The sequence below is a fragment of the Diadema antillarum genome, unplaced genomic scaffold, assembly GCF_040938485.1.
Source record: "Diadema antillarum isolate AM-2024a unplaced genomic scaffold, OU_Dant_1.0 seq00000459_RagTag, whole genome shotgun sequence".
NCBI classification, from domain to species: Eukaryota; Metazoa; Echinodermata; class Echinoidea; order Diadematoida; family Diadematidae; genus Diadema; species Diadema antillarum.
This window is the reverse complement of record NW_027271430.1, coordinates 423,431-451,246: the sequence shown is the minus strand read 5'-3', so window position 1 is coordinate 451,246 and position 27,816 is coordinate 423,431. Positions and strand designations below refer to the sequence as shown.

At 38.4% G+C, this 27,816-nt stretch overlaps 2 protein-coding genes across 2 annotated transcripts in view; one reads left to right on the top strand and one right to left on the bottom strand.

Annotated features, from left to right (window-relative positions):
* Positions 1-22,978, bottom strand: part of LOC139732973 (protein HIRA-like) — a 29,555-nt gene extending 6,577 nt beyond the window's left edge. Inside the window, exons 1-22 of the mRNA XM_071643810.1 lie at positions 22,847-22,978; positions 21,766-21,828; positions 21,136-21,246; positions 19,997-20,087; positions 18,544-18,629; positions 17,143-17,238; positions 16,494-16,576; positions 15,782-15,859; positions 14,246-14,413; positions 13,515-13,565; positions 12,674-12,730; positions 11,404-11,474; positions 9,988-10,093; positions 9,280-9,483; positions 7,661-7,749; positions 6,524-6,695; positions 5,694-5,696; positions 5,363-5,424; positions 4,147-4,480; positions 3,062-3,218; positions 2,060-2,153; positions 847-1,008 (exon numbers count right to left, since the gene is read on the bottom strand). Coding sequence (XP_071499911.1) covers positions 847-1,008; positions 2,060-2,153; positions 3,062-3,218; positions 4,147-4,480; positions 5,363-5,424; positions 5,694-5,696; positions 6,524-6,695; positions 7,661-7,749; positions 9,280-9,483; positions 9,988-10,093; positions 11,404-11,474; positions 12,674-12,730; positions 13,515-13,565; positions 14,246-14,413; positions 15,782-15,859; positions 16,494-16,576; positions 17,143-17,238; positions 18,544-18,629; positions 19,997-20,087; positions 21,136-21,246; positions 21,766-21,828; positions 22,847-22,883 — 2,375 coding nt within the window. The 5' untranslated portion in view covers positions 22,884-22,978. The remainder of the gene's footprint in view (positions 1-846; positions 1,009-2,059; positions 2,154-3,061; positions 3,219-4,146; positions 4,481-5,362; positions 5,425-5,693; positions 5,697-6,523; positions 6,696-7,660; positions 7,750-9,279; positions 9,484-9,987; positions 10,094-11,403; positions 11,475-12,673; positions 12,731-13,514; positions 13,566-14,245; positions 14,414-15,781; positions 15,860-16,493; positions 16,577-17,142; positions 17,239-18,543; positions 18,630-19,996; positions 20,088-21,135; positions 21,247-21,765; positions 21,829-22,846) is intronic.
* Positions 22,979-23,075: 97 nt separating this feature from the next.
* Positions 23,076-27,262, top strand: LOC139732972 (uncharacterized). The gene is made up of 4 exons (XM_071643809.1): positions 23,076-23,106; positions 24,811-24,900; positions 25,886-25,982; positions 26,652-27,262. Exons 1-4 carry the CDS (start codon positions 23,076-23,078, stop codon positions 27,217-27,219), a joined length of 786 nt encoding a protein of 261 aa, XP_071499910.1. The 3' UTR covers positions 27,220-27,262.
* Positions 27,263-27,816: the final 554 nt, after the last annotated feature.

Here is a 27,816-nt window from a genome sequence, read left to right as displayed (position 1 = left end):
AAAGAAATTGGATGCCCCATCTATCCTTTTTGAAGGATGGAAAACTTACAAGTCAACGACGACTTCAGAGTCTCACGTCAACGACGACTTCAGAGTCTACCTCAAATTGCTTGCACATTAGAGGCCCAACTTCCAGGCTAAATGTACTATAGGACAGGCTGGAGTGTATCTTGCATAATTTTCATTTTTCACATTGCAGTATCTATAGATTCGGCATTTGACCTCATCTTTTTCTATTCTTCTTCTTCTTTTTTTTGTTAAAGCAGAACACAACAAAAGCTTGTTTAGTTATGAAAATCAGATGTCATCTACACCGACTTTGTGAATGACAGCTTTTATCATACATCTTTTAAATTGCCATATAAAAAGATTACAGTGCTTTCATGATTCCACTGCCCATGTTCATTGTCTTTGTAAAAGCTGTATTGAATAAATCCATGAGACATCTGAAAAAACCTTTTTTCAACTCACATGATAGTTTTATCAATCGTTGTTGAGTGACTTAAATGAGGTCATTATACTTTTCAAGCCTTTGCTTATGATAATGATTTCCTGTATTTTTGCTGTATGTAGAGTTGCTTAATCTGTCTTTTGAATGGCAGGTACATGTGATTTTTAAGTTCGAATATGCATGAAATAACACTTCCTCATCTTCGTTTTTTATAATCAATAAATAATGTCATACACTGTAATTAATCACTTATCTGTTTCACCTATAAGATTCAAACAAACTTTGCTCAAGTGACTTAGTGTTACATTTATGCATGTAAAAGAAATGCATGAATAAAATCAATCAATCAATAAGGTTCAACTCTACCACAATCACCACAGTTGCCAGCAACTCACCAGACGAACAAGTTTCCACACGTTGTGATGGCCATGATGTGGTAACCTCTGACCTTTATGCTGCTTCCTACCGATGGGAGGACTAATGAGGGCAGCAGACGTCTCCCGCTCGGCGAGAAAACCCCAAGAGTCTTGTCTTCAAAGTTTACACAGATCATATTGCTGTATGACAAATAGAGTCACAGAGAGTTAATACTACTGGTCATGGGAAACAAAGTCAGTCACAAAAGCAGTCTTGAATGATATGCAGGGTGGTCCACGAAGGGTTTTAGCATGTCGCTGCAACATGCTAAAATTCTTGTGCAACATCCTAAAATGCCAGCAACATGCTATACAACATCCTCAAGAATTTGCAACAAGCTCAAAGTAAAAGTATTAAAAATGTGCAAAACATGTGCATAACATAAGAAACATCAAACTACCAGGTACTTTAAATATTTGTGTGCAAATCATGAGAGAGAACATTGAATGTAAGCAGCACAAAGGGAGATAAGCAGCAAAATATTGCATACTACGTACTCATCGTGTGCACTCCGCGCATATTCAATTTCAGCAATATTCTCAGATTCTGAGCTTGCAACATGCTAAAATTTCAAGTTGTGGACCACCCTGGATATGTAGTCTCCCAGCATGAAAAAACAAACAAACAATATTACATTACCTCTGTTCACAGAGTATGGTTAGCAAGTTAAGGGGGGGGGGGGGTGGAAACAAACCACACAACAATGGTATTGTGATTTACCTACAGAACCATACTGAAATTGCACCGAGTAATACACTCCAATTACATTTTGTATTGCGACACAAATTTGACATCAAAGGATGACTTCATTAATTTGCAGTCTAGGTAAATATCTTCATTAAAACAAAGGTTTATCTGATTCTTCTAAGAACATTTAACGAATGCTACACCAGAGTTTCTTTCATTTGTTTTTTTTTTGTTGTTGATGGATGAAGTGCATTTCACGCGATGTATTTCTGCCCTGTAAACGATGGGTAGTCATAATTAAGCCTGGGTTAATAACTAGTTTTCATGCTCACGATTCATGGGCAAATAAGTGTGTATGCATGAGCAATATGTGTGCATATGTTTTCAAGATAGAGCCATATAGTTATGACATCTCTCTTTTCCACACAAAATGAACAGTGAACAACTAAAACAAAGTTTGTCAAACTCTGTCCACCAACAGGTATGCTTTCTGCTTCTACTTACTTGTTTGCTGCCACCGAGAGTCCTTTACTGGACAGGATTGTTTCCCACAGTGTCTGGCTGCCTCTCATACAGCGCAGCTTCTGTACAGAGACTCCTTGAAACAAACAGAAAGAGACAAAAATTGAAGGGATTGTATAGTTTTGGTTGAGACCTAACTTCAGATTTCTATCATTTTTCTTTTTTTTTGTGAGATAATGAGAAACCTCTCTTGAAATGTGAAAGAGCATGTAATTCAAAGAGGAACCCCATGTTTATTTGATGAAAATTGGTTTTGAAATAGCTGAGATATCTCAAGCAGAGTGATTCTAATAAAAGGTGGGACCCACCTTTTATTATGATCGCTTTGTTTTACTTTGTTCTTTTATGTCTCAGCCATTCCGAAACCGATTTTCATCAAATAAACTTTAAATTCCTTTTAGAACGGTATGCTCTGCACTATTTCTTAAGTGTATCTCACAAAAAGTTAAAGTCCAAATCTCATCTCCATCAATACTATACTATCCCTTTAACATTGGAAATGTTAAAATACACCCACCCACGGTCTCCAACATACCTGTACTTAGAAGACAGGAACTACAAGAAATCTGACACACAAGAACTTTGTTATATCATGTCAAGATAATTTCATTATTGCAACTGATTGACAAATTGCCCTACATCGACGTAAATAAGCACTTAGATCCAATCTCTTAGGTTGACTTTTACTAACTTCTGACCTTTCAGGCAACAAATCTAAACTTTAAGGTTTATCAAACTGACATACTCAGAACAGACATACAATTATGAAATGGGGCATACAAGACTTCTACAATACAAAGACAAACAAAAGCAAGCACAAACAAATATACAAAACTACACATAGGAAAATATAATAATGGCATAAAAGGAGACATAACCACAACAAAATATCTGAAGAGCAAAGAAAATATGATGGAAGATAGAAACTAATTAAGAAAAGTAGACAACATATTGATGAAATTCAACAAAGGACTGCAAACTCACTGCCAGCGTTGACCTCATTGTCCACCTCCACCATGACCCGCCCCTCCCCTCCGGCCTGTTTGCCCATCATCTGGGTGCTGAGTAGCTTGCTGACCGATGGGGCGGGTAGCTGAAGGCTTCGCCTCCCAAACCTGGCTGGGTCTCTGTCCGCCAAACCCTTGACGGCGAAGAAAAAAATCAGCAAAAGAAGTTGTCAAGTGACTACAAATTACATTCTTTGCACAAAATATTCCACAATACTTATCTTTTTCATTACCTAGACTGAAAACTAACTGTGACAGTCAGATAATTCACTATGTTTTCATTTCAACTTTATATGTGAGACATGTGTCTCAATTTATGTTTAATGAGTGACTCTCAGTGAATACAAGAATCCTCTATGAACATTATCCTCTCTCTCTAGGAAAAGTAAAAGACCTGAAAGATTTAACTATGGCAGAAGCATTATTTAGATGCTAGTGGCTAGCTAGTGATAAGCCATTCTTTAGACAAACTATGCAGTGCAAATGCATGGTGACTTATGATGAGTCATAACACCCTGATCAGCACTTACGTCGCAGAAAAAAAAAATCTAAATATGTGCCATACATTCTATCATAATTTTTCTACCATTTTTCTTGGGATTACTTGGGATATGGACCCCCAAAAAAAACCTTCCAAATCAAGATTCTGTCAGTGACATAATGTGCCAATCATTGCCAAAGTACTAATACCATGAATGATACACAATGGAATGCCCTTTTTCCTACACTTGAGAATAACTAACATGTTTCCCTGAAATGGTTCTAGGGCAACGACCCCCTGGACAATTACCCCAGACCCTTGCCCTGAACCAAAGCCTTATTCTAATCCTGAACATAGTCCTAACCCTAACCCTTAATCTAACCCTAACCCCAATCTTTACTCTAACAAGTATTTAGCTAAAGGGGTAATTGTCCTCGAGGGTAATTGCCCTAATATGCCCTGAAAAAATGTCTCTTGTTAACTGTATTCATAAAATAATATATGATGGAGAAAATAAAGGGGTAAAAAGGGCCAATATCTTTAATGGATGAGGGACCCAGTTGTTTTGTGGCTATACTCACAGGCACTCCAGCGGGAGTGGCCCGAGCAGCGGCAGCAGCAGCTGCGGCAGCCGAGGCAGCCGCAGCCGCTGCCGCTGCTCTGCCAGACCCAGGGGGCCTTCCTCTGGCCCTCTTCACCACGGGTGGGGCCGAGCCAGCGGTGGCAGTGGGCGCTGGGGTGACCGCTGGTGCAGCGAGGGGCGTCGCCGCTGCTGCAGCAGCAGCAGCGGCGGCTGCAGCTGCCGTGGCAGTGGTGGTACTCCGCATCGGCTCCGGTTCCTTGCGGCGCGGAATGTGGACTGTAACGGGCGTCACGGAAAGAGTCTCCTTTTGGAAAGATGTTGCGGTTTCAGTCCTGTAGGATTGCAGCAAATTAGGATGGAGAATTATTGAGTCTTGCTCTGGGTGCTGAAGTTGTGCCATGACAAAAACTACTCCTTGCTACTTCAAAATTCAATCTCACCAATCAGTGTTATCACATCAGTATTTCAAAATGTAGACAACTCTAGCCCCTTTATACTGCCACCATCGAGTCACATCCAGGGCCATGGTCCCAACCAAGCATTGCCATGTTTACTCAAAGACAAAAGATAAATGATAGCAGTTGACTATAGCAAAAGCTTTTCCTAACAGGCGGACAAAGGAAATTGGAACGTTAGGGGAATACCGACACAATGGAATCAGTCAAGCATACAATTCACGACCAGTCACAGAGAAATAGCCATAGAAAGTGACGACTGTATGTCTAGTGTGGGAACAAGCACATATGGCATTCTATCATGTTCTTGCAATGTGGCATTCCAACAGAAAAGAGTCGATATTATGAACGTGACCCCTTGAAGGTTAACCCGATGAAGACGAGTTCCCAGTATACTCGGGCAGGTGTCTATGAGTCCCCAGCATATTCGGGCAGGTGTCTATGAGAAATGCGTGTTACGGGTTAAATAATGAAGAAAAAAACAAACATACTACAACCACTACTATCCAGTGCATAGGCCTACATAGCAAAGGAATAAATGTTACAATTTTGGATATTCCTTCTGAGCAAAAATATCAGACGTTATTTCTTATGGTAGCAATACATCATTATTCCAACATGGACTGGTCATGGACACTAACTAAAGTAATGAAAGGGAAAGGGATTCATCTAGCCCAACATGCCTGTATTCCAAATTTGAGTACCATGGGATTACAATGAGCCAAATTCCTCAAATTATGTCATCTTGAGAATTCCTACCTAGTGGGCTGAGTGACCACCTTGGCCCTCTCCGTGAATCTGGAGTCCAGCGCTGATGTGGCCTGATGGTAAAAAACAAACAGCACAGAACAAATCAAAACAAATCATCCAATTATTTTACATATGGTACATCCTGTATATGTACGATGCAGAGTGTTCATATCTTCTCTCCATTCCGCACTTGCAAAAACTGATTAAGAAATATATCAAGTTGTCCGGTTTCAGCAAGATTTTTGGATACTTTTTTTTTTTCCTGTCTACAGCATGCCTCTCCATGTCACTCCGTTGTCATTGCTTGTTATTACTGCATTACTGTTTAAAAAAAGTTTACTTTCTTTTAAAGATGTAATATGTGCTTATAGTCAAACCTTTAAACAATAAAAATCTCATGCACTTACGGCAGACTATTCCTTTACATGTCTTTATGTTTCTTATTTTTGCCTTCCTTAAGTGTGTATTCTGTCTGTCTTGGCCTTTACCCATGCTCTGTGTATCTCATTCCATTTCTGTCTGTAATATCCTTCCTGACAATTTCGATATCATTCATACATCTAGCAAATATGCCGTCATACCAATCATTCATCCATCTATCCACCAATCTATCAATTTATCAGTTTATTATTCCATCTATCCATTCAGCAAACATTCTATCCATCCTGCCATTCTTCTATCTATTGATCCACCACTGCATGCATCAAGTTATCTACCATTTCATTCATTCATCTAGCAAACATTCCTACATATAATCCCTCCATCTAATCAATGCTCTTTCATGCCAATCCTTCATTCATCCATCTGTCCATCTGTACATCTATCCATCCTGCCACTTATCCATCCATCTATTCGTCAATCCAGCCATCCATCTATTCATTAATCCATCCATCCAGCCATCTATCCATTCACATATCAATCCATCAACTCAACCATCTATCTATTCATCTTTCATCCATCCCTCCATCAATCTATTCATCCATCCATCCATCCATTCATCCATCCCTCTATCCATCCTTCATTCATCTATCCATCCATTCACTTATCAATCCATCATCCCAACCATCTACCAATTCATCCATCCATCCATCTTTTCATCTTTCATACATCCATCCATCCATCAACCCAACCATCTATCCATTCATCATTCATCCATCCAACTATTCATACCTTCTCTGCTCCCATGGCCTCCTCTTGTGGCTTTCCATTCTCCACCACTTCCTGTTTAATTGGCTTCGTTGACGTCTCAGTACTCTCTTGGAAAGCTCTGCTAGACTCATCCACAGTCACTGATTCGGTAAATGCCAAGTTTGTGGTGGCTGTGAACGGGGCTGGTGGACCTCTGCAAGTAAAATATCAAAATCACACTCTAATTCCCCTCCCCCTTCACATGAAAATTAACCTGTTGAGGACGAGCTGATTTTGCCATAACACGCATTTCCAACAGAAATATGCCCAAGTATAGTCGGGAGGGACTAGTATTCAACAGGTTAAAAAGTATATTTCTGTTCCTTAAGCTACTTATACATTCTGTGGAACTCTGTACACATATCAACAGGATGCTACTATGCTACATGAGTTAATGTGTCTTCTCTAGATACACATGTCAACAATTTTGATGTCCCTTTGAAGACAAGCCTCAAGTACACTCAGCCAGGTGTCTATGGGAAACTCTGTGTATAGCAAAATCATTTTGTCCTCAATGGGTAATGTAATACATATCATGATACAAAGGGCTGCATAGAATTCAGAGGATAACATACATCGTTACATCACAGCAAAGACCTTTCAGTCTGTGTCAAGGAAAATTATGTGAAAGACAGAGCGTTCTCTCTCCTACCACACTTTATCTTTTAAAAGAGAACATGACATGTTTAGATGAATATTATATGACAGCCCCAAACCTATTTGCAACACAGTTCAGTACAGTTCAAGCAAAGTTTGTATCCTACATCTAGAATTATCTTGGATGTAAAGCACATTGAGAATTTTGTCACATCGGAAGAGGACTACATACCGAAGTATCACTTACCTCTGCCAAGGAAGGAGGTTATGTGTTTGTTTGTCTGCATGCAAAATAACTCAAAAAGTTGCTAATGGATTGGGATGAAACTTGCAGGAAAAGTTGATAATGACACAAGGAACAGATGATTACATTTTGGTAGTGATCCATCAATTTTTATATGTTTTTGCAGATATAGATGGAAATTAGCTGCTTGGCAGAGGTCTGCACTCTCAGAATGCTTCTCTCATTAATTCTATTATCATCAAACTATTCATATGATATCAGATTGTGGGACCACTCACAATGGGCCTTCCTGAGGAGCAATGAAGATTGGGGTGATCCTCCGTCTACCATCTGTCGTCCGTGTCTCTATCTGCTTTCTCTTGACATCCTGGGGAGACAAGAACAAACTACGTAATCACCTCAGACTCTTGTCTTCACATTGCTGCAAGATAGTCAAGGAAATAAAATATTACTATTCCTATTCATTTTAGGGATTATAATTCTCCCTATCGCATACAGCTCTCCAAATCTGAACGTGTGTGGCGCTCAAATCTTTTTGTCTGTAATTCTTGGGACATAAACTTCCGGTTATGAATGAGCGATGTGTAAATGTACACTTTTATGCACGTTGAATGCCGAAGTACTGGTATTCGTAGATTGTATCAAATTCTGTCTTATAATTTCACGAATAATAGACTTATTTTCTAATCTGTAACTTTATATTTGATAAATGGGATTCTTCTGCGAAGCGGCCGAATGCTGGGCCAATGATGCCAAATGACAAAATTATGGAAAATATACATACATGAAGGATGTGATGTTTCTACAGCTGCAAAACCGGAAGTATACGTCCCAAGTGCGATCGATCAGATATCGGTATCGCGAGGTGTTATCGCTTGATATCGGTTATATGCGATAAGGAGAATTGAGATGAGCTGAAGTTTCTTGACCTTCTGACAGTGAAGAATTAAAGGTTTGAGATGGACGAGTGTCTTTCAATTGAGGAGTCATGTACTCCATAAATTTGTTAAGCCACTCAAGCTGCCTTTTGTCAGTCAAAGAGACCAGGATAACTCTCATCCTTGTATGGGCCTCTTGATTACAGATTTTCACGAACAAGTGAAAGTTAGGTTTGGGGACTTTTTCTTGAGCGACACTGTACCATGTAACTTTGGAATAATTCAGTCTTCAGTATCCATGAATAAGAAGTATTTGTAACACAGGCAGGAGTATGTGGAACAATGTAGTGAAATACCTTCTCTTTTCTTCAAAAAATCATAGCTGATTCCGTCTCAAGCCTGCATACACAGATTTGGAAATGCATTAATTCAATCCCACAATTACAAACCAACACCGCATGACACTGTACTGCCCCCCACCCCAATTCCATGATATAGGAAGGTGACCTTGCCTAAGTGTTTCTCTGTAGCCAACATTCTTCAGTATCTTAACAATAATTGCTTTTAAGGAATGCATAATACAAGCCCTGCTTTTTAGCTCCCCCTCCATTTTCAACATTATAAAGTAAAAATCATGCATCCTTGCTTTATAGCCTATCATATCAATGTGATTATACTATATTTTAGCATACTTAGAACACATACATCGCTTTTTTTTTATTAGCATAATATGTTTTGTTAGAAAATAAAAATGGATAAATGGAATAAATGACATGAAATATTCCTTGCAATCCTTTTCACCAAGGGTTCATTTCATGGCAGTCTTGTGAGACACTTTTTGCTCAAAACACACTTATGAAAGACTTCATGAAATGGATTTGAAAGTCTCATATATCTACAAATGAGCCACTCTGGCCATTCTGAGATTTATGCAAAGACTTTTATGTGACGACTTCATGAAATGGAGCCCAGTTTCACGTAACCCTTTGACCCAATGTGGGGTCACAGTTCAAACTCACAATTGGCTGGCCCTCCACTACACTGTTGGCAGGAAGGTTCCTCTTGGTGGGTGTACACAGCTTCTTCTGCTGGGCTGCCTGCTCCTCCTTCTGCTTCTGTTGCTGTTGAATCAGCTGCAGCATGGCGGGGTTCTCGATGATAGTGTTCGACGCCAGGTTCGTCGACAGCACCCCCTTGCCGTACAGGCCCTCGTGGATTTTTTTCTGGGAAGGAGAACGGCAAAGTAGATACAATTCAGTTCTATTCAAATGTCTTCATTTCATTCTCCATTTCTCCTGAATTCACTTCGGTTCAGTTCAACATCAAATTGATTCATTTCACAATGTCACAAAAGTATGACAGAAATCAGCTGAAGAGAAGCAACGTCTTAAGAACAAGCGAGACATTTTTGAGGACTACACATCTTATCAACATACGAATGGCACATTTTTTCAACAATTAAACATGATGCATTCACACAAATGACATACGATTTGCGTAGGCTCCCATTCTCTCTTTCTTTGTTTAGGTAAGCACAGTGTCTTGTGGAAAGTGTAATGGTTGGCTAGCACGGTAAATTTCTCAAAATGTACTTCCACAGTAGTGAACATCACTTCTAAGAAGTGAGTAGTCTCTGTCCAAGGCTGGAAGACATGTCAGTTCGTCGCATCTTTCTTGTTTTTTCACTCTGATGAGGAAGAAGGGGGCAAAAAGCCATAGGGACAGACCTTTTCCTCAATTGTGAGCTGTCTCCCGATCTCCTCCATGCCAAACTGGCAGTACGCCACCGTGCCGTCCCAGGAACACGCCAACAAATCCCCACCTGACCTTGACCTGTAGTAACAGCAATGACCCAGTTAGACAACATTAACCGATCAACTCCTTGGGGATTTTTTTTCTGCAGAGATCATCACTTTGTCATTTCAGTGAATTGGCAACACTTGCAGAAAGACTAGATAGAGGTGGGTAAATTTATTACATCTGCTAAATATAAGAAATACATAGATGGACAAATTCTGCCAATTTGAGGAAAAAGCATTTGAATAACTTTAATCTTCTTAAATGTGTTGGTAATTTAAGGAACAGTAATAGATTTAGCAATGAAGAGGCTCTACAAAAATTCTGTAACCGAGACAAACACAAATGAACAAGTGTTACTCTACCTTGTGAGAAACAGAAAATGAATAGTAACAAGGAAACGTAGAAATTACGCGGTGCGTAATATATGTCCCCGCCGGAAGTAGCATTTTGTAGCAAAACGTACAATATAGGTCAAAAATCAAGGTCAAAGGTCAAAGGTCAAAATTCTGTGTAGAAGTATTGAAGCTCTCACCTAGTGCCATCACATAAAGCAAACGGAATCGAAATCGGGTTGGAAATGGCGAAGGAGTAGCATTTTGTAGCAAAATGTACAATAGAGGTCAAAAATCAAGGTCAAAGGTCAAAGAAGTCAAAGGTCAAAATTCTGTGTAGAAGTTTTGAAGCCCTCACCTAGTGCCATCACTTAAAGCAAACGGAATCGAAATCGGGTTAGAAATGGCGAAGGAGTAGCATTTTGTAGCATATAGGTCAGAAATCAAGGTCAAAGGTCAAAGAACTCAAAGGTCAAAATTCTGTGTAGAAGTTTTGAAGCCCTCACCTAGTGCCATCACATAAAGCAAACAGAATCGAAATCGGGTTAGAAATGGCGAAGGAGTAGCATTTTGTAGCATTTTGATCACACACGGACGCACACACTCATGGACACACGGACACACACACGTACGGAGCCCGTTTCATAGTCCCCTGCACGAACTCGTTCGGCGGGGACAATGAATATTAAAAGATATAAACATCAAGCCACAGAAATGTGACTCTACTGACTTTGACAGGATAAATGCATCCTGCAGTAAATAGCTTATTCATACATTATGTCTTGCAGCAAGCTGTACTGCATTCTGTTATCAAGTACTGATATATACCTTCCAAGGAACATGCAAATCAAACTGCAATCATATTTCTACATCTTAAAGATATACATCATAAATCATATTGCAGGTGCTTCCGAAGTATCCTCGTCTTATTTAATTAGAAAGGCAGAATGTAAGACATGTCTGCAAGACAAAAACAACAACAAAAGTATGAAAGATTTGATAAAAACTCACCATGATACATCCATGACAGAATTTGAAAACAGATCATGAATGACCACAAGTGGACGCTTCAGTGATGTCATCTGGATAATAAAAACAACAAAATTGTTGCCGTCATCATTCACACATAGCAAACATAGTCAGCAGGACAACAGAAGACATTACAGTGGAAAAGATGAATAGATTTCTAGATGGTCTGTCAGGCTTACATATCAAGCTATTACTGCTCGTGTGGTCATGAGATCATATTTTCTTTCACGAGACACCTTTGATCATTCATGTCCTTTCACAAACTACTGTAAAAGTGGAAATTTTCGCGGAGTTGAAATTTTCGTGCATTTCGAGCAACCGGAAAAAAAAATAAAAGCATGTAAACATTTTCGCGTGCCATATCGTCGCTGGGGTGATAAGACCTTGTATCTGCAATTTTGGTGAAAATGAGTTTTTTGCATTAATGGTCAAATAATGGGTTAAGTGATGTCCTGTCCAAATCCCAACTGTCTTACTCCAAAAATGAAGCCACCACGGCATGTCAAAGGAAAGGCTATCCCATTCGCCACAGTGCTTTGGCCGCCATGTTTTTTGGCTCTCCTGAATATTTGACATTTTGTAGATACGAGGTCTTATCACCCAAGCGACGATATGCTCCTGTACTTGATATCTAAATTCCACGGAATTAAAAACCCACGAAACTCTTCTTACCCGGCCAAGCGCGAAAAATTAGTCGCGCGAAAATATCCACTTTTACAGTACATTCCTGAAGTTTCCATTGCATTTCAATCACTTCATTGAAGCTAATGTTCCCTTTTAATCACCATTCAATCATACATTAAATTCTAATCTGATTTCATCCATTACCCAATTCTCCTGAATGTTTTATAAACTGATTCAGTTTTCAGTTGATATTCTTTTTTTTTTCTCCTGTGTCTTTGCTGCAGAGGTGGCACACAGGCACTGCTTGAGTTATTCTAGTTATGCAACACATTCACATTTAAAAGTCTCAATGCGGAAGCTCCTAATTTGAAATGCTGTGTGTAGGTATTCAAAGGAAACCCTGGGAGCAGTCATAAGATGAGATTTGATTTGTGCTGTTTTAATTAAATCTGTTACTCCCAAACAAATTGGTGAAAAGGATGCCGTCTTGCAGAAGATGGCTACCATATCTTGCAGAGATTTCACAAAGTACAGATAAGTTTGAAATCCCCTTAGGAAAAGCATTGTACAATATCAGTTCTCCTTAAGGTGGGCAAACTGCAAATTCTGAAAGCTGAATGACACTTACCCAAATTGATATGGCTCGGTCCCTGCTTCCAATGGCACAGATACTGTAGTTGTGAGCCTGCAGTGCAAACATGTGCATATCCAAAACTTAAATCCTCAGGCAATTTCCCTCACATCTACCTATTCTCTCATCACATCTTTGTGAAAATCCAGATTTATGCTCCTTTCTCCCGCCATTTTACTGGTCTGAAATCTTCAAAATGCAAAGCAAAACCATGTTCTGGCTGGCTTTAACACATAAAGTAGACTCAAACAGATGGTATGATGGAGGTATTGTGAAAAAAACAAACAAACCTTAAAATGAGGTACTTACAAAAATTTATAGTTTCAAGTGTTTTCAGTCAACAGTGAGTGGTCAAAACCACATTCGATTATTAACTCTACTACTGTCTCCATTTTCTCTTACTCTATTCATCAAAGTCAATTTGATAAATAAATTGTATTTCAAAATCTGAATATACTCACAAGCACTCAACAAAGATCAAGTACTAACTGGTAAATTTGGGCACATGTAAACTGATTAAACTTTGTTATTAGGCTAAGGAACAGTGTAAATGCTATGATGACAAAATAAATCATATGACACTAATTTTTCTTATTGCAGTGCAATTCTGCAGATGCACAACTAGTAGATCCCTTTAATTGTATCTGAATGTTTGACATTACACATTTTCAACAAAGCAATTCCTCACAATCTAGTGGATGTGTTACAAGGGAATCAATATCTCACTTGGTTAGATAAGGCTCACAAAAACTGTCAGTTTAACCTAGAGTAAGAAATACATCTTCACCATAAATGTCTGTTCACATAAAAACGTAAAGAGATATGATTCGGGCCTCACCTTTATTGAACTCTTCTTGGATGGCTTTGTGAAAATACTATTGTGAAAACGCTGTTAGGAAGAGAAGAATTTACGATAACATTCATTTGTTGCTTTACATTTCACACTGATGTCACTTTTCTGGAGATGACACCTTAATCAACATTTGTTTTTTCTGTCCTGTACTTCCTTCTACTCCATCTCCTTTCTTTATTTCTTCATCTGACCATAGTCATCTACATCACCATGACAATCTTCACTATCAATGACACAGTATTCACTGTCATCATTATCATCACTATCATCTTCCCCAACATCCTTCTCATTAACGGTATAACCATCATCATCAGTGTTACTACCAATGACATCTCCCTTATTATCTCCATCACTATCATTCTTACTACTATCGTAGCCATTAATCATGAGCACCAACATCACTATCATCAGTATAAATACCAATATCATCATCATTATCATCACCATCATCACTAGCACCAGCAGCATTAACATTCATAATCGACAGTGTCATTTCTTGCTGTCATTATCATCATCATTATGATTTTTGCTGTACATGTGTTTCACACGTGCATTTATTTTGCATCTCATTAACATTCATCATTATCTCTCTCATCATGAGAGCTATTAAGGTCTGTTCTTCTCCCCATCAACAACAAAGGGTTGCTCACTGAGACCACACCCAACAGAACTGCCCCCCTCTACCAAACTTTCTCTGCACCCCCTTGGCTCCTTACCACACACGTCACTGCCTTCCGATGTCCCACAAAGTCCATGGTAGGCTGCCACCCCTCTCTCTCGATGATCTGGGCGGTGGGGCCACGGTTGTTCATGGCGTGGGCGGAGACCAGGTAGAAACCATCGGGAGACCAGCAGAGCCGGAGGACGTGGGTAGTACCTCCACACTGTAGTGCAGGGAGGACAGATATAAAGTCATGTTGACTCTTTGCATGGAAAGCAGCATCAGTTAAAAAAAGGAAGTGATTTTAAAGGACAAGTTCACCTTCATAAACATAAGGATTGAGAGAATGTAGCAATATTAGTAGAACACATCATTGAAAGTTTGAGGAAAATCAGACAATCCGTTCAAAAGTTATGAATTTTTGAAGTTTTTGTGCAGTAACCGCTGGATGAGAAGACTACTGCAGTGTACGAATAACTTAGATGTCACATGCGTACAACAATATAAGGAAAATATAAAGAGAATTTCACAAAATGCCATCTTTTGAAAAAAGTACACATTCCCCTGACTCGTTACCGACAAATGTTATGGGTAATATTATTCCCCCTGCCTTTAGAAAGAGGCAAGTCAAGAGCTCTTTTATTATGCGAAAAAAGTGAAAATATGTTGAATTTTCTTTTACATTTTCTTTATACTGTTGTACGCATATGACTCACAAGCTGTAGTAGTCTCCTATCCAGCGGTTCCAACACAAACATTTTAAAAATTCATAACTTTTGCATCGATTGTCCAATTTTCCTCAAACTTTCACTGATGTGTTCTACTAATATTGTTGCATTCTCTCACTCCTTATGTTTATGAAGGTGAACTTGTCCTTTAATGTTTTTTTCTTTTAGATTTGCCATTGTAAGCTTTATGTCCTCCTTTAACCTGTTGAGGACTAGTCCCGAGTATACTCGGACTGGTGTCTGTGGGAAATTTGTGTTAAAGCAAAATCAGTCAACTCTCAAGGGGTTAATATCAACATTAGAAATGACACATATTTTCTAGCTCTGCACATCATCCCACCCATCTCCCTCATAAAAAAGAAAAGACAGAAGAGGAAGATTTATGTGGTACCATGGTAATTCTTTCCTAAGTCTTTATCAACCTCATTGCTGTAAAGTACAAAGATAAACTTATGGATGTTAGCATGTGATTTGATAATGTTACTAGCAATACACTTTGCTCATATACCGAAAAAAAAGAAGACGACTTGATAATAGGAGTTAACCTGATACACCAAGGTTACATTTTGAAGCCGAGGAAAGAAAAGTAAGTTTCATCTTATTACTGTATACGCCGAATATTTTGCGAGGTTCTTATTTTCGCGAGTCAGGTGCTATTCGCGAAATTAAAGACATGCAAAAATAATGACTCTGATCCCGATATGAATGTGACGCACACGTTTACATTTCACCGTTCAGTAGAGTACTCAATGATCGCAAATTCAACCACTCACGAAATCGTCGCGAAGTCCCGATTCGCGAAAAATTTAGATTTATATGGCGTATACAGTACATTGTTTGATGCTTCTCAGTGGAGACCTCACCTCAGCAAATGGTTTGAAGACCGCTGCCTCCTCCTTCCAGTCCGATGTCTTCCAAATCCTCACACTCTTATCATCAGACTTTGCGAAAGAAAAGATTAATCCACCAGAAAGGCATGTCAGTACCATGGATTTAATATGAAAGACTTATTTCTTTCCATAGTATAAATGAAGGAATTGCTTCTATGTCATATTCTTCTGATCATGTCTTACTGGTATCTCTCTGTTATTTCCCTCCTTTATATCTGGGGTCCTGAAAGATTCAACGAATCGACTGAAGCACATAGCATTGCTTGAAATCATACTTCATTAAAGAATGTGTGCATGGTCGGAGCATTCCTTCTGTGAAGACTCTGGGGAACCTACTCTCCTGTCATTTCATACTACCACTTGTTTGCTACAGTTATTACCTATGGCACACCCAAAAAATGATTGTTTCACAAAAACTTGATAAACTTTGAACTTCACTGACTTGTTCATTTCATTCAGTCCAACTGAAGTCAAACTCTGCCTGTTTGACTGTACTCTGCTAATGAAGGTCTAATTACATGCTATGGATTTTTTTCCTTTTTTTGAAGTCAGAGAATTTCTACTTTGGTCCTGCCAAAAAACCTTATAATGTACAATATCATTCTGGCTCCAAGGCCCATTTCACACATTCTACTAGTTACACTGCATAAGCCTTTATGGTGACCTATGCCCTTATGAAACTTACCTGTGATGCCACATATTTCCCGATTGGATCCCATGAAACACCTTTGACCAACCCTGAGTGACCTTTCAGCACGGTTATCATTTCTGAACGAGACAATGAGACAGAGAAATATCAACACTTGTTGTGGTTATGAAATAAAGTAAGCATTATTCATTTGTAGGTAAATAGACTCATGATAATAAACGTCCTTTCTCTCTCTCTTTTTTTTTTTTTTTTTTTGGCACAGTCCTTCCATACTTCATGACAACAATTAAACAAAGCCCGAGTTATTCTCTCTTAGTTTGTATCCTACGATGAATTGAAGAATAACTTTTAGATGGCAGAACTGTACAGCATAAAATATTTGCGGCATGAAATTTTCGCAAATTGCAAATGGCATTCAATGCATATAGTGTAGACAAGAACTTTCACGGGCATTTTAATTTAGCAAATTTTGGCTTTCGCAAAATTCGCCAAATTAAAAAATGCACGTGAACATTTCTGGTGTTACAGTATTTTTGCGCAGAGATTTGCAAACTCAGGGAAAGATGATAATGCTTGTCATCATGAATTCTGACATGATCTTGTTGAATGACAAACAGAAAACAGCAAACTCTAACTAGCTTCACTGTCTGAAGCCAAGACCTGTGGCGGAGCTGTTCTTGCTCACCTCCAAATTTGGCAGCATTCCATATGATGACCGAGTTATCGATGCTACATGAAGCTAGCCACAGGTCATGCGGGGACCATGCCACGTCCAGGATATCTGCAAATGTCATAGAAAAGAAAGAAAACAGGACATCACTTCTTTCATTTTCTTCATATCAAATAAAAGCCCGTCAACATTTTTTTAAGGGAGAAAATCAGCAGAGTTTTTCAATTTTGTGAGATTTAGACAATACTGTAGCTGAAGACCTGATATAGACTTGTGCTGAAGTAATTCCTTCTCAAACTGTGTGATGCAAATATATCAAGAAAGGACCAAAAGACATCCACAACAGGCCCATGTACCCATATTTATGTCAGTACTTGTTAGTATACAGGTTCATCAGTAACTCTGTGGAATCCTTGTCTAAATCCTTTTTTTTTTTTTTTTTGGTCCATGTGATAACAACATTTACAGCAATTTATGTCATTAATTATTTTCGGGGTCAGCAATAGTGCTATAGAAGATGGTCTGTTTGCAAACTGCACTCAGACCTGATTTTTGTTGTTTTCTCATGGTGTCTTTATACTCGCACCACAACTCTAACGAGACCGATGAAATAGATCAGCTACAAATCTCTTCCTATCAAGGCAGGATCAAACTAGATTAGATGGGTCTCCTGGCGCATGTTCCCTGATGGAGCATCACATGAAGGAAGTCATAACATGATTACCCAATGAATCCACATCAGGTGACCAATGTTTTGTTAGCTCGAGCAAATCATATCCTGGTTACGCATGAAACCCTCTCTAGAAACATGGTTACAAAATCCATAGCAGAACCATGGTTTGCTTCTGTTTTTCCTTCACTGTGCTACTACCACTATGAGATGATGAAAATAAAATCAAACAATTCGACAAAAGTGGTACGGCATTTCTTTTTACCTTTCATCTCACCTCAATAAAAGACATGAAATCTCAGTATTTGGTTCGCTTTACTTCAAGGCAAAGTTCTGCACAAATCACTAACCATTACTTTGTTCTCTAGCTGTAATATTAACCTTCTTTCTGTTTTTTCAATAATTCTAAACATTTCAACTTCGAAGAGAAGCACAGAAGAGTATTTGGATTCTGATGGAGACATCTTTTTCTTGATTAGATTGTGTGATTGAGTGTTGCAATTCCACTTCTGTATTATGCAATAGCAAATCAATTATGTAATTTGTACAATCATGTTTGGAAGAATGCACCCTGCAAATACTGTTTTTTTTAGCATTCCTCCCCTTTTCCAGCATTTTCACACAATCATGATATGTTTTACCTTCCTTTCTATTTGGGTATTTATAAATTTTGTCCATTATATCTTCTTCTGATAATAATTGATTCATGATCTGTCAATCACTTAATATCCCAATGCTAGGCTCACCTCCTTCATGACTCCGTAGCGTGTAGGCACACCTCCACTGCTCCACGTTTCTCACGGTCGAACCGAACACAGACGAGGTCCCCGTCCTATGGACAATCACAGTAAAGAAGAGTGGCATGCCGGATCAGTGGTATTTTTTACTTTGTGTGGGTTTCCAAAGTACAAAAATATTGAAAAATATCAATATTGTACGTAATTTCTGCAAATACACTGCAGTCATGTGCACTCCTGCTTTCTGTATCTGTTTGGAATTTATTTTCTTTTTTTTTCCTTAAGCTGTCACTCTTTTTCTGCTTGATGCAAGTTCACTTGGCCACTTCTTCTGATTAATTTCATTGATTCATCTTGAAATGGGGGATACACTTCTATGGAAGCATCTGCATATAAGCATGTGTAAACTTTTGTAACTATAACACACACATATACAGGGATTGAAATACATTATTTTTTGCAGAAAAACATTAGCAATTGCTCTTTGATTATCCTTTCATTACTCCTAAATGACAAAACATAATAAATTCATCTGGTGGATATATCCACTAGAGTTTAAACACACTCATTTTTAAAATCATATAAAGATCTGTTCTCACTACTACCATACAGCTGTCTTTAATACTAAAGACCTGTTAGTGTGGGGATTCATGCATGGCCTGATTTATTTGCTGCCCACCAGGGTACATTTGAAAACCACATACAGCACTGGTCAGCGAATATGCGCAATGAAGAGTACACTCATCAGTAACGGTCCACTCCAGTCAAGATTCTTTGGCTGTGTGTGTACTCACATAAAGATCAGTGATAAACCGGTACAAAATTCGTTCTAGTGATTCTTGAACATATTCAAAACAGGACAGCCTCCCTATTCCATGGAATCCCCACATTACTGGGTATCTAGAGAGTTTGATTCATGGCACAGCTGCTTGCAATCCAATATCTTACACATCACACAATAGGGAGCTTTAGATTTTCACAATGCGGACGTTAGAGGAAGAAAAAAAAAACCTGTTCTGTGCATGCCTAAAATCACTTAAAATCAGAATGGATCTTGCGTCGTCTGAGCTCTCACGTTGGTTCTGAGCCATTTCAGCGTCCCCTCTAATTCACAATGCAAAAAACTACATGATGCAATGACCATACATGTATGGGGGCACCATTTTACTTTTCATACACGTAGGCCCTGTCTTTGCGAAATATTAAGCCCGCCGCACACTATACGACTCGCGACCTTAAGACTGACAGACTTTGGATCTGAAATAAATAAGTGGTGTTTATTCTGAGGATACTGTGATTTATTTCGGATCCAAAGTCTGTCAGTCATAAGGTCATGAGTCGTAGTGTGCGACAAGCTTTAAGCTACATTGCAACAGGACGCAGGGAGAGAGGAGAACGACCAACACAATCGTCATCTAAGCGTTCGCATAGCAGACCTAAAGCTTCCTATTATGACACATACCCCATCATCTGCCAGATCATGACGAGTCTGTCATCCCCTCCTGAAGCCAAGTAATAGCCATTGTTTGACCAACGAACACAGTTCACACAGGCTGTAAGGGGTCAAAGTTCAGAGAGGCCAGCAAATGAACTCCAACTACATCCAAACTAGTATTTCAATCTCGTCACAGATCAAAGCAGGCATCATAATGCAAGGCAATTCTTACCTGCTAAAGAATACTTTGTGCCCGGAGTCATTTCAAATTTCCTGTTCTTCCTACTTATGGAAATCTATTGAAAGTCCTAAACTAGTGAAATGGTCACAAAATAAATACCAGAAGACAGTAATAACCACTACTATAAACAACAATATCAACTGATTACAAGTTACATATGGCAATGCTATAGTTAGGTATGAAAGTAACTTCGTGAATAACCCTAATAAAAGAACCAATACTCATCAAAGTTTAAACAATGAACATGTTACTGTACTTGCATTACTGTGCACATACACCCATATTAGTTTAGCTAACTCAGGTTCACACATGACACTTGCTCTCATTACATGTGAAGGACTTAAATGCATAATTTACCATTTGCAGATGAAACAAAAACCAAGTATTAGTGCTTCAAAATAGTTTTAAAATGTGAGTCAAGGATTAAAAAAAAACAATGTAAAAATTTGAAACAGTATAATTAATGTTAAGTATTGTTTAATATACAAAATGTGAACAATAGTTACAATAAAGATGTTTCCAGACTAAACTGTCTACAGTTATGGTTTAATGAGAAAAATATTGATATCTCCTTATATTTTAGGCCTTATTGAACAATTTTTATATGTAAGATGTTTTGTGATACAACTGACCTACACATTACGTATCAAAAGTGATATCTTGAACATTTTTTACAATCACTGCTCCCAAAGTTACATGTAAACAGGACCTTTATGCTAAATGTAATTGTCATGATGCCAGCACCAGGGGGGCGTTTCATCAACGAGTTCGTCGGAGGCTTTCACCGACGAATTTGCTATCAGCCAATCAGACGCAAGGATTTCAGTAGCTTTTAACAGTTGTCAGTGTAAATCACTGACAAAAAGTTTCATGATGCCAACACCAGAAAAATACAAAGTGCCTCAGAGCTGACATTCTAACTTACCAATGTGGTTATCCATTTGACACAGGAGTTTGGGAACATTCTCATCCTTTTCATCCTTTTCACTCATGACTGGCGCCATGTTCCAGATTATGATTCTCCCAGAGTCATCACCTGGTGAAAATGCAAACAAAAACACAGACAAAGATTTAGAATAAAGAGGGAAAAAGGAAGGTATCATAATAATGACAACATGCAGATCCTCTACATGTAGTTCTCGTCTTTAAGTCATTTCTTTCTTCTCAGCCCAAAGTCACCCACAACAAATTTGTTGTATTTGATAAGGAGCCGATCCAAACAGCAAAGTGTTACATATTATATAAAACTTTTCAGGTTTGGCTAACTAATGTACATTTGACACACACTTGGACTACAAGTTCAAAATACTTTTGAAGAAGAATACATGTACCTCCATGAGAAACAAATACTAACTTTACATCTGTGGTTTAGTGTTTCATCAATGTCAAATCAACATTTACAACAGTAAGGCAGCACATGTTAATACTGTATTGTCTGGATGAAAGATGAAGATCCATGCCATCATCAACCATACCAAGCACATTTGTATTTATTATATTTTTTTTTCCGCTCAGTGTTTGTAAAGACTGATTTGAAAGAGAGAAAAAGAAATACCTTGTCCTCCTGTAGCAAATCTCGTTCCATCTGGATGAACATCGACCCCAAAGATGGGTCTCCCTGTAGTAAGAGAAATATAGAATTAAATGTGACAGATTTGACAGTGCAACTTTGCTGACATCCTCACATGCATTCCTCTGTACATGTAACCACTTTGGCATTTATCTTAATTGTAATTTTTATAGTTACAATGTATTTTTGTGCAAATACTGTAAAGCAGAAATGTTCGCAATAGACGGTCTACATTTATTTTCAGGATTTTCCGCTACTTTTGGCTATCATAAAAATTTCTTCATGATTTTCTACTAGATTCTGTATGTTACATTTGAACAGGTTGAAACAGGTGGGGGGGGGGGGGGCTGCATCCTGATATCCCTCTTAACACACACACACACACATTTGTACGTACATCTCATGTTACCATACTGCCATCATCATGTGATGAACCATTCAAAGAAATATAGACATATTGATAGATCTACCCCCTAAATCTATAATAAACATAACCGCTAATAAGTTAAATTAAGACTAGCAAAATCCCGTGTCTAGAGTCTATAAATTACACAATAACTTGACAGCTAGACAGAGCAGAGCTGCACTCACTGCAGTAGAGACTCAGGTTGCGTCTGGCTTAGCCTGACAAGTTAAGACAAGTTAAACCCGAGGTCTGTAAATTGTAAAGAAAATAAACCTCTCATAGACTTTAAGATTACAAATACTAGACTATTGTCTATAGACCCATGAACATGATGAAGTTGACTTTGGATCGATCGTGAATTTGTTAGGCAACCTCCGTACCTCCGGCCTCCATCCACTACAATCTGTGGAGCGTACAGTATGGTTAATCATTATTCTGTCAAGGCAAGCTGTGCGCGTGTACGAGTGTGTACCGTGTCTGTGCTGGTGGGTGGCCCGTGGCCGTGGCCTGGGTTATGGTTATGTGTCTGCATGTTACTGCTGCATTAGGGCTTACAAGGTAAGGACAGCATATTTACTGAATGGGACTGTGAATTCGGGGTATAAAATGCATGGAAAGGCCAAGGTTTCAATGAATGATAAAATCTCGTATTCAACTCACCTCCATGATTAACCCAAGGTGGTTTGAGCAGCTTCATCTTCCCAGTTCACAGGAACTCTGATGGAGCTTGAATATTACGATCTTATCATCAATTTTCACCACAGATTCCGTCAAAATTATTGAAAATATTTTGTAAACATGCTTGGGCCCGCGTCACTTTCTGTCAAGTTATTCTCTATTTCAACGTAGATGGCGCTACAGTATTTTTGAGTAATTTCTTTTGTCGACGATGTCCGTGAATTCACAGCAACAAAATCAAGGTTTGTGTCCAGATTTTCTACATCATTCACCGTTTTAAGGTCTTGTGCTATATAAATTATGTATTTACAATGTTGCAGGTATGCCCGACATCAATTGCTGCTATTTGATGGTGAAAACTTGGATATCTTTTTCGTACATGGTCGAGACCTTGGTCCCACCTATAAATTTATGCGTGCGTGGAAATGTCTAAAAATTATAAATTATAAGGTGTTAATTTTACTCAGCACAGTAACAATGGTGTTAGAGTGTAAGGTTTACTATCATAAAACTGAACTCTATTCCTACATACACGTAACGTTAGTCGTAGGCTCTTAGGTGTCTTGAATCTTCTAGTCTACCTGTGAATTAAGGAGATGGTATGGTATTGGTTAAGGTGAGGATTCAGCTTTTAACTTTTTGGGAAATAGAATCTAGCCTTTTTGTACCAGTACCACTCAGAGTCAGGTATCTAGAAATAGAATGACTAAAGATCGGCCTACTTTAATAGAAACCAATTTAAGAAATGTTTATGAGCATAGGGGTCTACATTAATTGATGAAAATCGGTGTTGTTGAAATGGCAGAGATATTAAAAAACAAGGTAAAACAAAGGATCGCTTTGTTTTGGATATCTCAGCCATTGCAAAATTAATTTTTTTCCAATAAACTTAGGATTCCTCTTGGAATTAAATCTATATTCTCTTTAACTTTTCATAAGACTAAAATAAGAGGTTTCTCATTAGGTCTTTCTAAAAAAAATCTCATGAAAAACATTGGAAACCTAGACCTAAACCCCATCTCGGCTGACTCTGTACAATCCCTTTAATATTCAAAGTGACTCAAAGCTCAGAGTATTTAACTTGTTCTAGATCATTGATCATGCTACCCAGACCCTCTCTCTGCTCTGCTCTGACGACTGAAAACTATCTTGTGCCAGATTGAATTGATTGCCTTGTGGTTTTTTTTTAAAGAGTCTAGAAGTAGAACCTGTGTGAGGTTTAAATTGCAATGAATAAAATATGATGTTTAGTTGAACTTGAATTGATAAATCAGATCTACTGGAATGTACCGTAACAGTTGAATGACATTGAGTAAAGGAGAGAGGGGAAAATTTTGGGCCGTTTTTAAGGGATTGGGGACTGAAATACTTGATGCTTTTATTCATCATCAGCATCATTTAATGTTATTCCGCAAATGGAATTTTTATACCGGATTGAGAATTTGATATTAAAATTGTCTCCTAACATGCCATCACATTTAACATTCACAAGTTCCTTGTTTTATATCTGATTTTACTAGAATAAATTATATACTGTTTTGTTTGTTCGATTTCCGAGTCTTTTTAAGTCAACTTCATCTTGAACAAGGAGTAGCATGTTCCTTTTTATTGATAAGTGTATGATTTTAACCCGTTGAGGACAAGTCTCAAGTATGCTCGGGCAGGTGTCTATGGGAAGTACTTGTTGTAGCAAAATCAGCCCATCCTCAATGGGTTAAAGAAATGATAGCCACATGCAATGAGTAAATGAATCTGAGCTTATGAACTATTCACCATTCAGTGTTTTGAGAGTAGAGCATCCAAGCAATATTCTTTATGATACATGATCCCAGTGCTAATTCTTGTTCACAGGATGAGCATGTATTGACTTTCTGTTGATTTGTTGTAATAGTACCTTCATAGTGTTACCACTCATGTCTGTTTCTTCTCTGACTCTGTCCTCAAAGGAATGGATTCTCTACAAGATCCGGAGCAAATTCGATTTCAGGTGGAACTGGAATTTGTCCAGTGTCTGGCAAACCCTCATTATCTCAACTGTGAGTGATCTGTTTTGTTTTGATTTTTTTCCCAACATGCATTATTCATCATCCTACATTATGTGCATGTATACCTAGGTTACTTTCTGCTCAGAGTTGTGTATTATGATGTTGTCACAACTGTGTAATGTGATGCAACTTGGAGTACACAGTGATGTGTGTACCATAAAATTACTTTTAAAAGAAGTTATCAATATCCTTACTTTTAAAAGATCACCAGTCATGACTAATTTCGTGAAGATGTAAATCCTTGTCAAAGAAGAAAATGACTCGATGGATAAACTACAATATGCATTGTTTATTAGACAGTGAAGTGAGTTTGATTTGCTCTATGGATATCTGAACATGCACTGTGTGTTCTGATTATGCCAGCTCTGGCTAGCTAAAATACTTTGATATGATGTACAAGAATTGCACAATACATACATCTTTACTGTGAAGAAAGCATCCCAAAGTGATTAGGATCTCTTGGTATGATACGGTTCAGAGAAAGAGATCAAGAGACATGCTCTCACATTCCGTGATAGTGTCATTTCTGAGGCAGCCAGACATTGTGGCATGATACATTTCTTGTCTTATCATATTGAATGAAGAGATCTCACATCTGCCATGGAGTTATGCATCCCAATGATTTGGCTTTTGTAATTTACGTGTGCATATTTGTACATCATTTACATGAAATCTGTTGAGAAGGGCAAACTATATACTTCCCTAACACCTATGCTCTGCAGAACCTTGCTACCCATATTAAAAGAAATGTGTTGATATGCCAAAGTTTAAATTTGCATTGATATATAGACATGACTGCTAATTAGTGAAAAATTTGTTTTGGTTCCTCTATGATCTCGTACAAAAACTTATAATGAACTGAAATGCTTTGTGTTATACTGGTAGTTGGAAGTTATGTGCCAATGAATTTGTATTTTTCTCTTCCTTGGAAATTAATCAGTTGTGTATGTTTTCTTTTGTATCATTTTGTTTGCAGTTCTTGCTCAAAGAGGGTACTTAAAAGAAAAGAAATTTGTCAATTATCTGCAGTACTTACAATACTGGAAGGAGCCCATATATGCCAAATATCTCAAGTAAGACTTTGTATCATATTTTAACAATGCTGTTAACTGCTTTTTGTTGTTTCATGGTAAAATATATAAGCAGCTTAAGCATAGATTGATATTGGCTACTGAGAATTTATGTCAGTTACCAATAACCAACAATAACCAAAAAGTGTGTGGCCCGTTTAGGTTTTGAGCATTTATTCCAGATATGATTTATGTGGAATTAAGGATTATAAGACACTCAATACATGTAATGTTTTATTTGAACATACATCTTCAACATGAACTTTTATTTCTCTTGAAACTGGAATAATTATGTTCCAAAAAACAAAATGGAAAAGAGACATCCCCACTACATTATTGCTCTGGCGCAGTTTTGAGGTTGTTTTAGGAAGCTGTATTTGATGCTTTGCCAACATTTTTGTAGCCTTAACCATCATAACTTGCAAAGATTTTTTGTTATTTTTTTTTTTCGTATGTGATCACTTACTCATTGGCATTCTGAATTTAAGATGTAACTTACATTTTAGGCTTTTGTGCATATTCAGTTACTCAGATGCGTCCTCATTTCAATATGTCATTTAGATACAGTATCATTGGCTTTTATACACATTGAATCACTTGATAGATGTCTCATTGTAAGATGTGACTGAAATGAAGTACAATAGTGTACGCTCATGTCTTTATGTTCCTTAGATTTCCCCAGTGTCTTCACTTCCTGGAGCTCCTGCAGTATGAGCACTTCAGGAGGGAATTAGCCAATGCCCAGTGTGTCAAGTTTATTGAAGACCAGCAGCTTCTACACTGGCAGCACTACACTCGCCGACGGATGCGACTGCAACAGTCACACCTGGAGAGCCAACAACAACAGCAACAGCAACAACAACAGCAGCAACAACAGCAACAACAACAGCAACCACAACAGCAGGGCGGGGCAGGGGCAGGGGCAGGGGCAACAGGTGCAGCGGGCGGGGCACCAGGTGCGGCACCGGCCCAGCCCAGCGGAGCGGGCCTGATGCAGGCACCCCTGCCGCCTCAGCACCACTCACAACATCAGCAGCAACAACCACAGCAGCAGCAGCAACAACAGCAGCAGCAACAACAACAGCAGCAGCAGCAGCAATCTCACACATCACAGCAGCAACCACAACCACAGCCGCCACAACAACAGCAGCAGCAGCACTTGATATCAGCAATAAGACAGGCACAGCAGGAGCAGAAGGCTCCACAACATGGACCTCCTGCACCACAAACTTTGAAGTAGACTATTGAATTTATACCACATCAGAAGCAGACACCTTCTATGTGATCTGAATCCCAAGGATTTAAAGTGTGACCAGCCTATGATGTTGAAACCGTTTCCTTCAGGTAGAAAGAAACATCAGTCAAGAGGAGCATTGGTATTTATGGTAGAATCTCAGGAAACGACTGGCTTCATTTTCAAAAGTTTTCTTCTTCTGACAACTGAATTCACTAAAATCTCCCCATATGTTTCTTTCCCTTTTCACAAGATAATTCTTTATTTATATATTTACTCATTTTTTTTAGAGTCAAAAAGGGACTAAGCTTATGATCCTAGCAGAATCTTCGTCAGAAGCAAATTAAAAAAAAGGATTTTTTTTTTTTCAAAAAATGATTTTCTCTCTCAAAAAGAAAGATTTTCTTTTGCCTCTGACAAAGATTCTGCTAGGACCGAAAGCTCAGGCCCCTTTTGACTCCATTTTACTCCATTGGCTCACCTCTATTGGATAAGCAGTTTTCAGCAGCTTTTTGTGCTTCTTAGTTTTTTCCTGAATTTGACTAAACTGATCAAGAGACGGAAAGTTGGAGTTAAACTTTTGATCTCGACACACTATTTATC